The 17,576-nt window shown below is 48.3% G+C and overlaps 1 protein-coding gene across 2 annotated transcripts in view; it reads left to right on the top strand.

The window, feature by feature from the left end:
- The window catches only part of TRPC4AP (transient receptor potential cation channel, subfamily C, member 4 associated protein), a 69,955-nt gene that overhangs the window by 50,631 nt on the left and 1,748 nt on the right, over positions 1-17,576 (top strand). The window contains exons 9-17 of one of the 2 annotated variants that reach the window (XM_010854892.1): positions 6,220-6,362; positions 8,542-8,673; positions 10,248-10,306; positions 11,856-11,957; positions 13,299-13,382; positions 14,447-14,537; positions 15,539-15,679; positions 16,270-16,378; positions 16,975-17,087. In XM_010854892.1, the coding sequence (XP_010853194.1) occupies positions 6,220-6,362; positions 8,542-8,673; positions 10,248-10,306; positions 11,856-11,957; positions 13,299-13,382; positions 14,447-14,537; positions 15,539-15,679; positions 16,270-16,378; positions 16,975-17,087 (974 nt within the window). Of the gene's footprint in view, positions 1-6,195; positions 6,363-8,541; positions 8,674-10,247; positions 10,307-11,855; positions 11,958-13,298; positions 13,383-14,446; positions 14,538-15,538; positions 15,680-16,269; positions 16,379-16,974; positions 17,088-17,576 lie in introns of both variants that reach the window. The other variant, XM_010854891.1, reaches the window with a different exon arrangement.

The raw sequence follows: 17,576 nt of genomic DNA, 5'->3' as shown, positions 1-17,576 counted from the left end.
TATATATATGCACTAAGCCCTAAAAAAAATTCAGAAAACTTAAAAAAGGATTAAAATTGTAGCGTATATACTTCGATCACGATGGAGTGACATTAGAAATTAATGGTAGAAAGAAATTTGGGAAATTCACAAATGTGTGGAAGTTAAGCAATCCACTTCTAAATAATTGATGGTTCAAAGATAAAATCACAAAGAAAACTAGAAGATACTTTGAGATGAATGAGATGAAATGAAAATGATGGCACAACATACCAAAATTTACTGAATTTCAGCTAAAGCATGCTTAGAAATTTATAGCTGTAAATGCCTGCATATAATATTTCAAAAAAATAACCTAACTTTCTGCTTTAAGTCATTGAACAAAGAAGAGCAAACCACATTCCCAGAGCAGACAGATGGAAAGAAATAATAGGATTGAATTGGAAATTAATACAGAATAGAAAAACAACGGAGAAAATCCACAAAACCAAGAGTTGATTCTTTGAAAATATCAGCAAAATTGACAAATCTTTAGCTGCACTGATCAAGCAAAAAAAAAGAGACAAGATTCAAATTACTAAAATCAGGAGTGAAAGAAGATATATTATAACCAACCTTACAAAGATAAAAGGACTATAAGAGAACACTATAAACAACTATATGCTAATAAATTAGATAACCCAGCTGAAATGGAAAAATTATAAGAAAGACACAAACTCCTGCAACTGACTCAAGAAGAAATAGAAAATCTGAACAGATCTATAACAAGAGATTGAATTAGTGATGAAAAACTATCCCGAAAACAAGTCCTGGCTCAAAAGGCTTCACTGGTTAATTCTACCAACCATTTAAAGAAGAAGTAATGCCTGTACATCACAGACTTCCATAAAGTAGAAGAGGAAAGAACATTTCTTAATTCATTCTGTGAAACTGTATTACCCTGATAACAAAACCAGAGACATCACAAGGGAATTACAGACTAACGTAACTTACAAACGTATATGCAAAACACCTCAACAAAAATACTAGCAAACCAAATACAGCAACAAAAAAGGATTATATACCTGATCAAGTATATATACATGACTAAATGGAATGTATGCAAGGTTGACTCAGTATATGAAAGTCAGTTTAATATGCCACACTGATGGAAAAGGGACGAAAACTACATGATTATTTCAGTAGATGCAGAAAAGGCATTTGACAAAATCCATCTTAAGATAAGAACATTCCAAGTGGGAATGTAAAAGAAATCCTCAACCTGTTAAAAGGCATCTAAGAAAACCCACAGCCAATATTATAACACTTTATGGCCAAAGACTGATAACTTTTCTCTCACTAAGATTAGAACAAGACAAAGATATCTGCTCTTACCACTTCTGTTCATTGTACTGGAAGTTCTGGCTAGGTAGTTAGGCAAGAAAAAGAAAGAAAAGGAAGAAGTAGAACTGTCTCTAGTCACAGATGACATGATCTCTTATACCTAAAGATCCACTACAAAACTGTTAAACCAATAAACAAGTTCATTCAGCAGTTTCAGCATACAAGGTAGGTATACAGAAATCAGTTGTGTTTCTGTACAGTAGCAATGAACAAACCAAGAATGAAATTAAAACAATTTCATTTAAAAGAGCATCAGAAAAGAATAAAATACGTAGTGACATATTTAACAAAGAAATAGAAAACTTACACTCTGAAAATTAGAAAACATAATTGTTACTGAAAGAAAACCTAAAAAATTGTGAAGAAAGCATTTGTTCATGAATCAGAAGAGTTGACGTTATTAAAGTAGCAGTAATTCACACCTTGATCTCCAGGTCTGTCTAAAGATTCAGCACAGTCCTTGTCACAATCCCGACTGACTTCTTTGCAGAAATGAACTAGTAGGCCTTCAAATTCATTTGGAAATGCAGGAGGCCTCAAATAGTTATGGCAGTCTTAAAGAACAAAGTGGGGGACTTCCATTTCCTAATTTTTCAACTTAGTACAAAGCTATAATGCTACTGACCTCAAGAGATATACACAATGAAATAGAATTGAGAATTCAGAAATAAATGCTCACTTATATGGTCAGTTGATTTTCAACAAGAGTGCCAAGACCATTTGGCTGGGGAAACAGTAGTCTCTTCAGCAGATGGTACTGGGACCATTAGATATCCACATGCAAAAATGAAGTTGGACTTCCCTCCCCTGCCACCTCACGTCATATATAAAAATGAGCTCAACAAGATCAAAGACCTAAGTGTAAGAACTAATCCTTGAGAACACTTAGAAAACAAGGATAACTCTTTAGGACTTTGGATTTGGTCGTGGTTTCTTTCTTGTTGTTGTGGTTCAGTCATGTCCGACCCCTTGTGACCCTGTGGACTGTAGCCCACCAGGCTCCTCTGTCTGTGGGATTTTCTTGGCCAGAATACTGGAGTGGGTTGCCATTTCCTTCTCCAGGGGATCCTCCTGACCCAGAGAGCAAACCTACATCTCCTGCGATGGCAGGTGGGTTCTTTACCACTGAGCCACCAGGGAAACCCTAGTGGTTTCTTAGATGATGCCTAATACAGGCAACCAGGTGAGAACTAGGTAAATTGGACTTCATTAAAATGAAAATATTTTGTGCTTCAAAAAGCAACATCAAGAAAAGGAAAAGCCAGAATGGGTGAAGACTTTTGGACGGTAGAAGACAACATTTTTGCAAACCATATATCTAATAAGGGACTTGTATCTAGAAGATATAAAGAACTCCTACAGCTCAATAATAAAAAGACACCCATTTCAAATTATGGGCAAAATATATGAATAGACTTTCTCCAGAGATGATACAAGAGTAATCAGCAAGCACATGAGAACATTATCAACATCATTAGCCATCAGGGAAATGCAAATCCAATCCAACAGATATCCCTTCATACCCACTGGAATGACTATCATCAAAAAGACTGGTAACAGGTGTAAGGAGATGGAAAAATCAGAACCCTCATTCTCTGTTGGTAGGCATGCAAACTGGTACAGCCACTGTGGAAAACAGTCTGCAGTTACTCAAAAAGTTAAACATAGTTTTTGTATGACCTAGAAATTCCACTTCTAGGTATACACCCAGGATACATGAAAATATATGTTTATACAAAAACTTACACATGGATGTTCATAGTAGCAGGTTTATTATAACCAAAATACAGAAACAACTCATATCTATCAACTGATGAATGGATAAAAAAATTAATATGTTTTATATAATAGATTATTATTCAGTACTGATACATACTGCAGTCTGAATAAACCTTGAAAACATTGTGCTGGAAACAAAAAACGACAAGTTGTATGATTCCATTTGCAGAAAGAGACAGAACATAGTCTCATGGATGCCTGGGTTTCTAGGGGCTTGGTGAGAAAAGGGGAGTGGCTGCTAAAGCAAATAGGATTTCCTTGTGGGGTGATAAAAGTGCTCTAATGTGGATTGTGATGATAGCTGGATATTCTGTGAATATATTAAAGACCAGTGAGTCATATCCTTGAAAGGGATTAATTGTATGGTATGTGAATTATAGCTTAAAGCTATTTAAGTTAGTGTGCTCCAGGGTACAGTATAGATGTATGGAGGATCATACCCACTTTAATCAGTATTGTGGAACTGAAGAGATCTGGAGGGAAGGCCAGGCCTCTTAAACTAGTTTTCCCATCCTCATCCTTGGGAATTGTCTTGTTCCTGCACACTGGCTATTGCTTTGAGGCCTGCGTTTGTTGAAAATATTTATCCTAGAGAGTTTCTTATGAGGCCTTTGCAAACCAGGCAGCAAAAGTTGTCAGTGACTCAGAAGAATCCAAGCTGCCTGCATCTCTTCACTGGTTCATTACTGAGGAGGGCTCCTGTGCCACCCACCACACCTGCTCCTTCCACAAAGGTCCTCTCCCGCAGTGCCCCCCCTCCCCCGCCACAACCGCTGGTCTAGGTGATGAGGACACTGAGGCACCAGAGGCTTCACAGCACCCTGTGGGTGTGCAGCAGAGGTGTGGTTCTGCGTGATAACTCATCAGATTCTCTTTACCAATCAGTTGACTCTGAAACTGTTCTGGGAGCTGGGCCAAGGAGTCCCAAGACATAAAATTGAGTAATGATGGTTTTTCTCCCAACATGTAAGAAAATATATGTCAATAAATAGCATTTTCTCAATTAGATTTTCTTGAGTAAACTGGTTCTTAGTTTTTGCCTACTGCCACTTTAGTTGCCATTAAGAGCTTGCAGATTACAAGAAAGAAAACAAATAGCAAGCAAGCATTAACTGAAAATCCCAGAGTTAGTTTTTTACTTCTGTTTGACACACACTTGTATGTAGGGTACATATGCTTGGCAATTTTTAAGCACTTTTAATATATTAAGTCATTTAATCTTTGCAACATTGGTAATAGATACTGTTGCCGTTGGGCTTCCCTGGTGTTGCAATATTAAAGAATCCTCCTGCCAGTGCAAGAGACACGAGAGAGAAGATGCAGGAGATGTGGGTTCAATCCCTGCCACAGAAAGATCCCCTGGAGCAGGAAATGGCAACCCACTCTAGTATTCTTGTCTGGAAAATTCCATGGACAGAGGACCCTGGCGGGCTACAGTCCAGGGGGTTGCAAAGAGTTGGATGCAGCTGAGCAACAGCACACACATTACTCCTGTTTTATAGATGAGGAAGGATGCTGAAGCATAGGCATGTCAACAGATTTCCACAAAGCCACCTAACAGTCTGGCTCCAAGTCTTTAGCCCCTGTGCTGCAGTCGTGCTTCTTTCAGCATCTGGTCGTCTTCCAGCTTATATATTAGTGATGTTTAACATGGCTGGAAAAACAGTTCCAAGTCCATGAGGTGGAGTAAGTTAGGTTCTTGTGACATGATATCACCATACAGAAATCATAACTGTGAGTGCCTCACCTGGGTATATTTTAGCACCACTGCTCTATGACAGACAGATTTTCTGGCCTTTTCAAAAGGCTCCAGGGCAGCAGTTCAGTAGGAGTATGAAAGGACCTCCTTTCACCTTAAAGATGAGAAAAACTAAGAGGAAGTAAATCCTAAGGTCTCCTGACCCTGAGCATTTAAAATAATAGGGACCGAAGAGTGAGACTTCCCAGGTGACTCAGTGGTAAAGAATCCACATGCCAATGCAAGAGATGTAGGTTAGATCCCTGGGTCTGGAAGATCCCCTGGAGAAGGAAATACTCCAGGAAGAATACTTCAGTATTCTTGCCTGGGAAATTCCATGGACAGAGAGCCTGGCGGGCTACAGTCTTGGGGGTTGCGAAGAGTCAGACACAACTGAGCACAGCACAGCGCGAGTGAGGCTTCCCAAGAATCAGGTTCTGGGCTTTTTGTGTCCTCCTCCACTGCACAGGGTCTCCAGCTGACTGCTGCAGTACTCCTGTTCTCCCCATTTACAGAACCCTTGAAAGCCTGACGAGGAGGTGACACGCCCAGGGTCCCACAGCCAGCCAGTAGGTTGTCGTTCCACAGCCCTCAGTCTTCATCCCTTTGCTCCGCCACGCTCCTGAGAGTACCCTCCGCTGTGTGACTCACTGAGACTGTTTTGTTAGTGGGGCAGTGGGGTAAATGGTTTATCTAAAGCCCAGAACACAGTGCTTGACACAGTACAACATAGCTGTTGCCGTCACTGCTAATAATGAAATCGGGGGAAATGAAAATCTGCTAGTAGGTAATATGTTCATCTCCATCTCTAGTATCGATTGTGATGCCTCCTCTGCCTTAGGAAAGTTCCCTTGGCTGAGCGATAGGAGGAAAAAAGTCTTTTAAAAAGATCCCGTTTCAGTCCTTCAGCGGTGCCCCCTTGTGGAATCTCGGCAGAATGACCACATATTCAGTCATTTGTGACCTGAAGAGAATTTGACACAGTTTCCTGCTGGACATGTGTCTGGGTGCCTTCTGGCGGCGGAGGTGGGGTGAGGGGTCCAGATGAGGGCAGAGAATGGGTTAGGGTACTGCGTGGGCTGTGTCAGAGCGTTAAAAGCGGATGGGGTAGAATTGCAGAGTCCGTATTTCCTACCGTCTAGTTACGCGTCTAAGCTTCCCTGGTCCCTGGTGGCCTGACGTTCAGAGTCTCCATCACAGGCCTGGGGCCCAGTCTAATGGCTGTCCCCTCAAGTCTATTCAGAGCAGGTTTGAGGGGCAGAAACGTGTTTCCTCACGCGCGGTGACTGAAGCCTGTCTCCTGGTGGCTGTGCCAGCCTCCATTGTGTTCCCTCCGCCAGGGGCTTCTGAGGAGAACAGCCCGCCTCACAGCTCCACCAGGACTCAGCTGCCTCAGTCGATGAAGATCATGCACGAGATCATGTACAAGCTGGAGGTGCTGTACGTGCTGTGCGTGTTGCTGATGGGGCGCCAGCGCAACCAGGTGAGGCCCGCCCAGCTCCGGGCCGCGGCGCTGGCAAGGTGCTTCCCGCGGGTGCGTGCAGCGCGCCGGCGTCCTGCTTGGCTGCCCCCACAGCGACTCTGGCCCTGGCCCAGCAGCGCGAGGAGTCGCGTTCCTCAGCCCTGCAGTCTGGTTCCAGAGCCCATTGTCCTCCCACCGCACCGTACTGGGGCGACCTTTTTAGACAGAGCTCTGGGGCCCCAGGCAGAAGTGGGTGACGTAGCCATGTTACCTGTTACCCGACCTTGTTAATACACAGGGTAAAGGGTGGGTGTCTGCCCTGCAGATGCACTGGAGGACTTGCCAGTCTGATGGGGGCTTGGGGTGCTGGGCCAGAACTAAGTCAAGTTATGACAGCTGGGCAGCTACCAGGGGTCCAGCTGTGTGGAGGTTCCCTGAGTCTTGAAGCAGTTCCAGGAGGGCGGGATGGGGGGTGCTCTGGAAGCACACCCCGCTTCTCCCCAGGATGGACAAGCGGCCCCCTCCCTTTCCCTCTACCTCCTAGGGATGTAGCGAGGCCTGAGGGGAGCTGGGAGCGCGGCAGTCCCTGAGCACCGTTTTGAGTCAGAGACTGTTCTCTCACACAGCTCTCTGTGAGATGGATGCGGTTATCACAAGTTTGCAAGAACGGAACAATTTTAGAGAAGGTGGAAGGGGAAAGACTGGCTGAAAAGATGACATCTGGCCTGGCAGTGTCCTGAAGAAAGTGAGGGAGCCAGGCATGCCAACCACTTCGCCTGAGGTGGCCTACCAGGTCAAGGAAGCAGGCCCTGGTGGGCACCGGGCTGGTGGTTTAGTGGAATAGTACAAAGCTGGGGGTGCACTGGAGCCAGCAGTCAGGAGAGGCAGGCTGAGGGGTCGCAGGGGGCCAGGTTGCCTCTGGCTTTCATAGGCCATTTAAGGACTCTGGCATTCACCCTGAGTGAAACGGAAAACCATCCTCCAGCTGCTGTGTGCAAGAGCTGACAGTAGCTAAGACCCACGTGTTGATGGCAGGGGTGGTGAGCAGTGCTGTTTTGAAGGTAGAACAGGTAAGATTTGCTGAGAAGTTAGGTATGGACTTAAGTGGAGAGAGGAAGTAAAGATGACTTCCTTACCTCTCTCCAAGCAGGTGGGAGGAATGGTTTGCCGTTTATTGAGATGGTTAAGACTAGTGGGTAAGAAGTGGAGGGGCAGACGTCTGTAGGGAGGAAGGGGCAGGGTTCAGTTTGAACAGGTTAAGTTTAGCTGTCTGTTAGAATTGGCACTGGAGTTACCTGCACGTGAGTTAGGGGCGAGATGGGCCCTAGAGGTATAACTTTGGGGATTGTCAACCTGTGGTTGGCATTTAAAACCAGGACACTGGATGAGATCCTGCCATGACATCCACAGCACTGGGGCTCCTTCCTTCCATGTGGTATATATTTCATATAAAAAATATCAGTCATGATGTCTTACCTGTGTTGAGTGCTTTTTCTTTTTCGACACACTTCTGTAATCATATTTGAATTTGCAGGTGCTTGGTAAGTTACACAGCAGATGGTGGCCTCCATCCCACTTGATATTTTTGAAAACCAAGACCCACATAAGGGCCATGTTCTCAGTCTCCAGGCATCGTCAGAGCAGGACTTAAATCCTGCTGCTCTGACTTTTCTTTCTGTCCCTTCACCGTGATAGTTCCCCTGCTCCCTTAGTCTCCCTGGCACCAAGTTTCTATGAATCTTTGTGGTCTTTGGTTAAACTGATCACAGCCGCCCTTTCCGGCTGGCCTCAACCCTGCCTTCCTGAGAGCCAGTGTGATGCTGCTGTGTCCTCATTTGCACAGTCAGCATTTACTGAGTTCCTACTGTGTGCCAGGTACTACAGGGACATGGATTGTTTTAATAGGTCGGTAATTCACATAGTTCTGTATTGAGGTATAAATAAGTATCAGTGAAGCCTTTCTCCCCTCTGATCCTGAACATTCAAGGTTCTTCCATGAGGCATCTAATTTTACCAATTATTAATGTCTCTAGAGAGTGTGAAAGTGCATTGGTGCATAGTGAGAATAAGTGTAGATGTTTGCTTTAAAGCTCAGCATTGCTTTCTTTATCGTGAAGGCTTCTTGTACATATATGCCTGGGCTTTTGATAGACCTTCAACGCACATCTGTCTTCATGCTTTTGCCTTCCTGCCCCTTCAGGTTCACAGAATGATTGCGGAGTTCAAGCTGATCCCTGGGCTGAATAATTTGTTTGACAAACTGATCTGGAGGAAGCATTCAGCATCTGCCCTCGTGCTCCACGGTCACAACCAGAACTGTGACTGTAGCCCGGTGAGCAGGGACCCTGACGGCAGATGCCAGGAGTGGTTGTTTCAAGACCTGCTGTTGGCCCTTTGAAATCTCCTTCTTTGAGAGTAGAGCAGAAACTAAAAGTCACAGCCCGTGTACTCCCATAATTGGAAGCCACCTTGGGGAAGGATCTGACCCCCACCCTCCACCTACCCAGGAATCCCTTTGGAGACCCTCCACCAGCCTCCCATTGTTCATTCACCTCCAGGCAGGGCCACACACTCCACTCCAGGGCAGCAGGGTTTTCCTCATTGTTCTCTACCCCATTCTAATTGACATCCCTAATAATTAGGTTTGCCTCACAGAACCACGCCAGCGGTTGGCCTCCAAAAAGGACTTTAGGAAGTTTTTTATTTTTTTTAAGGGTCAAGGGCTCATGTCTACCTGGTTTTCATCACAGTGCCCTAAAGAGCCCTGAACGGGGAGTCTAAATCATCGGCCGTCAGCACCACATCAGTGCCACACGGCTGTCAGGGCCCAGAGCCGTGGGCCCTGCCTGGTCTCTCTGCTGCATCCTGGGGACTTCCCTCAGTGCCGTGTCTTCCAGTTTGCTGTTTTTCTCCTTGGCTTTGTCAGATTTACCTTTCAACAGATCCATTTGAGTTCATATATTTTGCGTTTCTAGACATTTTGTCTGGATCTTTGTCCAAAAGTATTTGGTCTTTTATTCATTATGTTAAATATTTTCTTCTTCTGTTGCATTTTCTGTCTTTAGTTTCATCTCTTTAATTATTAATAACATACTTTTGTATCGTCTTTTTTGGATTGTTCACAGAGTGCTAATACTTGTGCCTGCGTCTTCAGACTCAGCTTGGGGTGGGGAGTTGCCTTGTGTTCTTTACTGTTTATAGAAGGTCACCTTCAGGGGGCTTGTTTTCCTTGGGGATACTGGAAGTAGTCCCATAGAACATTTGGCTTTTGTCTACCAGGTGCTGTAGGGAGCGGTGTCCCAGGGCAAGTTTTCACATTGAGTATCTGCCCTCCTCCCCTGGAAGTGTGAGCCCAGGGTCCTGCGGACCTGGGGACTCCCCTCCACCAGCAGAGACAGGGTTCTTTGCCAGCTCCTGGGGCTGGTAGGTGGGGTTTTTCTAAGCCTTTTTTCACTAAATGTATCAGCTCCACAGGCTTTACATAGGCCCAAGGTCCTGTCTGGTCCCTACAGAGCGTTGAAACCCAAGCCCTGGCCCAAATAAGTCTCATTTGCCCTTCTCTGCCAGCCGTCTCTGTGCTCCCTGCTCTGAACTCAGTCCTTCCTTCGTTTCTAATTCTAGTGGAATTTCTTCTTTCCTATGTGCTTAGCCTCACATTGAAAATAATTTCAGTTATTTTGTATCCAGTATCTTGGAGTGTTTTTAACAGAAAGGTTCTGCCTTAGCTTAATCCACTGTTGGCCAGATGTGGACAAAAGTTTTTCTGACTAAAGAGGAGTCCTCCCTGTGCGCCAGGACAGGGACTCAGAGAAGCAGCAGGATGCCCAGGCTCTCAGCAGACCCTTTTGTTTTCTTTTGGAACGTTGTGACTGTGGTCTTAACGTCGAGGATGCACGTGTATTTTAGGACATCACCTTGAAGATCCAGTTTTTGAGGCTCCTCCAGAGTTTCAGCGACCACCACGAGTAAGTACAAGCTGTCCCCAAGAGGAGACTTGGTTTGCTGTCTCTGTTCTCCCTTTGTCTCATCACTGACCTCAGCGGAGGAGGACCCAGGAGCTGTGAGAGCCGCTCTCACCTCAGTGTGACCATGAGGCTGCACTTCCATAAGAGCTGCCGTTTGTCCAGCCCTTCCTTTATGCCAGGCACTACCTGAGCTTCCCCTTGACCCCCACAGCCACCTTGGAAGTGAGTGCGGAAGTTGCTGGCCCCTTAATACCCCTGGAGTCAATGCAGCTCTCGGCCGTCTGTCCCTCTGAGCCGGGAGTAGACAGCTTGGCTATTCGCAGGGGCCTGTAGGAACCTCAGATGGCCAGAGTGGGCTGAGTATTTATATGTTGAACAGGTGGGCTATTCTTTGCCTGTACGAGGAGATGTGCTTTCTCCTGTTTTCCTTGGAACACATTCTGCCCTCTCACTTTTTACTCTTCAGCCTTTGATGGAGGATGTGTAGGAGAATGAGTCTCCGCTATGAGGGAACAGTGCAGGCAGGGGAGGGGTAAATGGCAGCTGACCCTTGACCTTGACACTGGGAAGACATTGGTGAGCTGGCAAACAGAAGCAGGCGCTACTCAGCTCTTACCACCTGCTGGGTACAGGAAACAGGGCCCACTGTTGTATAGTTGCTGAGTTTTTCCCCCGAGAGAAGCCAGAAATGAAGATTTATGTGTACGGTCCTGATTTTTAGGTGCTGGTTTAGATTCCTTGTGTAAGCTAATAGAACATGCCTGAGGACCCGTGTGGCCTCAGGGGCCTTCACTTTGAAGCTTTTGTGTGGGTGGTGTGGCCCATCCTCTCTGAGAGATTCTCTGTTTGAAGGCCTTAAGCCCCAGGAAGTATGGCAACTCTGAAAAAAGGCACCAGTATGTCCTGAATGTGTCCTTTTTCCCCTGAGGACCTGGGTTCCTCACTTTCGTCATTTGACGGCTCACATTCGCAGGCTTGGATTGTGTATATTCTGAAGCAGCAGGAAAGGGGGCGTGCTTTTCATGGGAGTGGCAGGGTCAGGTTCCAGTTTTCCAAAGATCATTCTGGGTGCTGTGTGTGGGATTGATTCCTCTGGGAGACCGTTTAGGAAGCTGGTTCTGTCCACATGATGTGGGTGATGAGAGGCCTGGCTGTGAAGGAGGAAGGTCACGCTCGGGCCTCCTGGTGGGAGAGCTGAACTAGGGCCAGGTTTGAGTAAAGTGATGAGCGTCTGGGCATTATGGAGTTGGAAGTGCCTTTGAGAAATTAAATAGAAATGTTCAGTAGCAAAAGAAAGGCCTTACACATACTAAGGAAAGGGGCTTTGTTAGTGAGCATGCAGGCAGAGGGTGGCGTTGGGGCCAGGGAGACTCCCTCAGCCGAACAGCAGTGGGCTCCATGCCCTCCCCCAGAATGCTGCCTTGGGTGGGTGGTTTTCAGGGCACCTACTGGGGGCTTCTTAACAGAAGTGGGCAGCAAGAGACTGGCCCAGTGTGGAGGTGGCGGCCCCAGTTCCTGTCCATTACCGCCTCCAACACATCTGTTTCAGGAACAAATACCTACTGCTCAACAACCAAGAGCTGAATGAACTCAGCGCCATCTCTCTCAAGGCCAACATCCCTGAGGTGGAAGCCGTCCTCAACACTGACAGGTGAGCATCGGGGGCCCACAGCCCGCCTGGCTGCCTGCGTGTCCCGGGGCTCACAGACAGGTGTACCAGGGTCTGCATGCTTGTCCTTTCTCACATGTGTAACTGGCATGCTGAGGGCTCCCGTGTACCAGGCTCTGTCCTCCCGCCACCTGCATTGTCTCACTGGAGCCCCTTAGCAGCCTCGGACGGAAGTGCCATTGTCACCCACCTTGTAAACTGGGGAGCAGGGGCTCAGCAAGGTCACCTGCCAAAGGTCGTAAATGCTCTGCCCCCTCCCTGCTCACTCAGCTTCTTTGGCCTCCTCTTCTCCTGCCCTCTGCCAAAACCCATTAGCTGAGTAATGCCTCACTTTCTGGAGCAGAGCAGTGGGGTCTCAGGCTCACAGGGGTCAGGGCAGGGAGGACTGTGTGCAGCAACAGGAGTCATAATTCTCTGATCTTTTGTTGTTTTGGTTTAAAAGCAGCAGAAATCTTTGTTCAAATGAAATTGAATGTAGTCCCACATCTGTCTGCAGTACAGGAGACCCGGGTTTGATCCTTGGGTTGGGAAGATCCTTTGGAGGAGGGCACGGCAACTCCCTCCAGTATTCTTGCCTGGAGAATCCCCATGGACAGAGGAGCCTGGTGGGCTACAGTCCTTGGGGTTGCAAAGAGTCAGACAGGACTGAGCGATCAAGTACACAGCACAAGGCCTGTAGTCGGTGAAGAGTAGAACTGCTCTATTTGAAGGGAAAGTTTAAGGGCCTAGAGTCGCTGCCTGCTATTCCTCTCTCCTCCATAATGCAGCCTGAGTGCTTTTCTCATTTATTTTCTTTGCTTCCTAGACCGGGAAGCAGAGGCCCAGAAATTTCAGTATGTGTCCATGGCCACCTGAAGCCAAAGCTGGGGCCCAGGGTGCTCCCTGCCTTACGTACCCTATCAGTGGCACAGACTTTTCCCCATCTCTTAGACTCTATCATGGTAATCCAAACCCACTTTTGACACAAGCAGCCCTCCCTCCAGCAGTTCCGAGCCCCATATGACTCTGGATGTGTTTTTGGCCTCTGGTCACTTGTCAGCATGCCTGGGCAGTGAAGGCTGCCCTGAGATGTGAGAATGCATTTGGCTGTTTAGTTCTGAGACGGCAGGAGTCCTTAGGGTGCTCTGGACCCAGGTGGAGCAGGAGGACATCCTGCAGGTTTAGAAATGTCCGCATGTTTTGTTTTGTTTTGCTTTTTACCCACCTACATCAGCAAAGACACCCAGCCCCAGGGTCTCAAGACGTTGTTCTTCTGCCATATGGAATTTGGCCTCTGTCAGCCTCTCAAATCTGCCATCAAGATTTTTGTCTGTTTTCTTTCAGGAGTTTGGTATGTGATGGGAAGAGGGGCTTATTAACACGTCTGCTGCAGGTTATGAAGAAGGAGCCAGCTGAGTCATCTTTCAGGTAGGTCTGGACATGCACCTCCCACTCCTGAGGGTGCAGAAACCAAGTGTTTAAGCTGTTAGAAATGCCTTCTGTCATCACCAGCTTCCACCCCGCATAGCTGGTTATTGTCAGGGAGAGGGAGTCTGCTGGCTCCCTGGTGTTGTACGGAATCTAGCATGTACTGGATTCTGCTGTGTGCTGGCAGTGTGTTTCAGGAATTGAGCCAGCATTCAGCAAGCACCTATTCTGTGCTGATGCTGGACAAGCGGGAAGAAATGGGAGCTACAATCCCTACCCATATGGAGGCCCCTGGCATGCAGGAAATAAGCATGGAAAGACCCCTGTGTGGGGGATGCGGTATGGAAGGGCTCAGAGCCAGGACCTGCCCTGGGGACTGTGGGAGCAAAGGAAGGGCTTGTGGGGGAGGGGGGGTGCAGACAGGGAGGGTGTCCCGGTTCCTTAGACTCATCCATGTTGTCTTAGAGGCTGTGGACAGGACAACGGCTGAGGGAGGCATTCCATCAGGGTGGGTGTGAGCTGTCAGCAGGCTCCACGCCCAAGGGTTCCCTGTCAGCTCAGCCTACCTTGTCCCTTCGTCCCCTCACGGATCCAAGCTCTGCCCTCTGGAGCCACTCAGTCAATATCAGCCTCCTCTTCTCTAGGACAGCCCATCAGAAGTGAGTTCAGTGACCCGTCCACAAGCCTGTCTGGTCCCTCATGCATTTCTGACCCCTCTCTTCCATGTCCTCCTGTTCCTCTGAAGGAACGGAGCCTAGAGTATGTTTTCACACGTAACTCCTGGGGCAGTCCTCTGAGCCCACATACTCCTTCCAGACGAACTACATAGAGGACTGTTCCCCACTGAGCCGTCAGCTCCCTAAGTATGGGGACTCGCCACGTGTTCCCAGGGCCCTGTGTGAGGCCCAAGGCCTGGGAGAGGTTCAGTAAGCATCTCCCAGTGTTCAGTGTGTTGGATCAGTGAAAAGGGCAATAGACATCTCCCAGCCGCTCGGTGAATGGAACGTGGGCCAGAAGAGGGCAGCCTTAGCCACCTGGGCCAGGGGTCAACATTTGGGTCGCAGGTTTTGGCAAGCCCGGGCTGTGGAGAGTTTCCTCCGAGGGACCACCTCCTATGCAGACCAGATGTTCCTGCTGAAGCGAGGCCTTCTAGAGGTAATGGCCCAGAGGAGCCAGGGTGTTGGGTGTCTCCTTCTCCCCCAGCCCCATGCATTGCTTTCCTGCCCTGAGACCTAGACAGCTGGCAGAAGCAGACCAGACTATCTTCAAATGCCAGTGCACATTTCTCTGGTACTTCCCCTGAGCTTTCAGCTCTGGGTTCCCCATGGGTGCTTACCGGGTGATTGAGGGATCTGAGGGGTGGCCATGGAGGATTATAGGAGTCTGTGAAGTTGCTCAGCAAGGCCTTTTGACCCCAAGGATACTTTGCTGCTGACTATTTAATTTCCCTTTATTGAAAAATGGCCTCCAGAAAAAGCAAAGTTTACAAAAGGGGGTAGAGCAAAATGTCCAAAGCTACAATTGGTTTAAAAAATAAAAAAGGATACAAATAAGAAACTGACCCATGAACTGTAATAACATCCATAAGGTAAAGAATTCACTTAAATGAGTATATACAATCTCAAGAAAAAGAAAAGGAAACATTTTAACTGTCTTGTAAAAATTCACTCATTGTAAACCTTTCCGTTTATTAACATGAACCATGGGGTCAAAATGTGTCTCCTGTCCTTAAACCCCATGCTTCACTTGAATGGCCTCAGTGCTCAGGCCAGGGCCGTATTACCTCTGGAGACAGCTCCCTCCCTGTGAGCTGGAGAGCTTGGCCATCGTGAAAAGACTTTAGCTCAGACCTGGGCAAGCAAGAGAGGTTGTGGCTACATACCTCAACCTGCCCTCACCCCTACCCGCCCCACTTCCTGGTTAGGTGTGTCAGGCCTGGCCTTGCCCTTGGAGCCACCAGCATTCTCCAATGAGAATCTAGACAGGGGAGCAGGTTCTATCAACCTGGATGCTTGCTCGAAGCTAACACCACATGGGCTGAGCTACATACCAGGGCTGGGGGAGGCAGGCGGTGGGCAGCTCAGATGAGCATGGCCTGGGGCCTCCGGGGACCAGCCACCTTTTCCTGCCTTCATTCTGTCCTCTCCCACCCCCAGCACATCCTCTACTGCATCGTGGACAGTGAGTGCAAGTCACGGGATGTGCTGCAGAGTTATTTTGACCTTCTTGGGGAGCTGATGAAGTTTAATGTTGATGCATTCAAGAGGTTCAATAAGTACATCAACACTGATGCAAAGGTAAGTCTAAGCCAGGGCTTCGTGAGTTCACTGTTTTGTCCAGAAGTTATGTCAGAGCCCTGGTCCTTGCCAGTCTTCAGGTGCTGGTTTTACACTGGAGAGTCCTGGGGTCAGCGGGCAGATGTCAGTTAGCGTTCATTAGCCCTTGCTCTGCGCTAGACCCTGGGTATGCAGGGATGAAAGTCTCGCCTGCTTGTGGGCAGGCGGGAACAGGTGAGCTTGGCAGTGACTCTGACACAGTGTGCCAGGTGCCATGATGGGCCCTGGAAGGGCAGGACGGGGCCTGACGGGGTAAGCTTTCAGGGTGTATGTGGTAGAAACCCAGCCCAGACTAATTGAAGTAAACATGACAGCAGTCCCTTTGGTGCAGAAAACACTGGACGTGGTGTCTGAAGATCTGGTTCAGCTCTTGCTGGGGCTGCTTATTAGGTGGGGAGGGCAGGGCACCGAGTCCCTCTGAGCTTCGGTCTTCCTGTTGGCAACAGCTGGGCCAGGGTAGGTGGGTGCCCCCTGCAGTGACCGCATGCCCTGGGCCTTGGCCATCTTTAGCCGAGAGCCCACCACCCCCGTCAGCCTGGCCCCCGCTCCAGTTCCAGGTGTTCCTGAAGCAGATCAACAGCTCGCTGGTGGACTCCAACATGCTGGTGCGCTGTGTCACTCTGTCACTGGACCGATTCGAAAACCAGGTGGACATGAAAGGTAAGAGAAGGCTCAGTGCTGAAGCGAGTCCGTCCATTGTGGCCACACTGGTGTCAAACACCCAGCCTCTTGCAGGAGACAGAAATTTCTGAGTCATTACACAACCAACATGGTTGGGGTCAGGGCAGTGGCTCTCTGGGTGATTTTCATGAATTTTCTCTATCATCCATGCTTCCTCTGATGGGCATGTATGACATTTTAATTAAAGAAAACCAAAACATTGTTGCCAGCAAAATGCAAGAAACAACGCCATACCCTTCCTCTCCTGGCCTGGAATTGCCTGGATGAGGATTCAAGTGGTGAAGCCTGGGGAGGGCCTCAGGGAGGCATGGCGCCAGAATGGGACTGAAGGAGAAGGGGAAGGCGCACTCCTGCTGGGGCTCTCATGGGAACGCAGGCTTGGCCATGGTGGCGGAGCAGCTGGAGCTTTGTTCCCTGCTGCAGCCCAGCTTTTCTATAGTCGTTTTGACAGTGGGGGCTCCCAGCTTCAGAGTTGGGGCCCGAGGGGGGCTTGACTAGAAGCCTGGGTGTCGGGCCCCAGGGCCATCGAGCAGCTTCTGCGCCTGCTGCTCACACCTCTGCCTGTCTGCCCTCAGTTGCGGAGGTCCTGTCCGAGTGCCGCCTGCTCGCCTACATATCCCAGGTACCCACACAGATGTCCTTCCTCTTCCGCCTCATCAATATCATTCACGTGCAGACGCTGACCCAGGTGAGAGGCCTACAGACCTGCCCCCAGGAAAGGGGTTTGGAAAGTTACCGTCATCCCGGGGCCACCTTCACCCTAGAAGTACCTCTCCTGTCACCCACCCCTTCATTCCTAGGAGACCCCCCAGCTATTCTGAGGACTTGTTCCAATAAGGGATCAGCTCCCCATTTTACAGAAGGGGCCTGGGGAAGGAGCCAGCCTCTGAGGTCACAAGTGGTTTGGGCAGAGTCTGGGTGGGCAGTGAGTTCTGACTCCCCATCCAGTGCTCTCCAGGCCCTGCCTGCAGCACAGACCTGGGGTTGGATCTGATGTTGACACCCATCTCCTTCAATAAGCAATTGTGCAGCTGCCCTCCTCCAAGCTTCACACCCTCTTTTCTAAAATGGGGGTGACACTCAGAGGTTTTCTTTTGTTCCTTCATCTAACAAACATTTATTAAGGCAAGACCCTGGGCTGGGGATGCACCATGAATAAACAGACCAAGATGCTTCC

The sequence above is a fragment of the Bison bison genome, unplaced genomic scaffold, assembly GCF_000754665.1.
Source record: "Bison bison bison isolate TAMUID 2011002044 unplaced genomic scaffold, Bison_UMD1.0 scf7180017864352, whole genome shotgun sequence".
Classification (NCBI taxonomy): Eukaryota; Metazoa; Chordata; class Mammalia; order Artiodactyla; family Bovidae; genus Bison; species Bison bison.
This window is presented reverse-complemented; position numbering and strand designations above follow the sequence as displayed.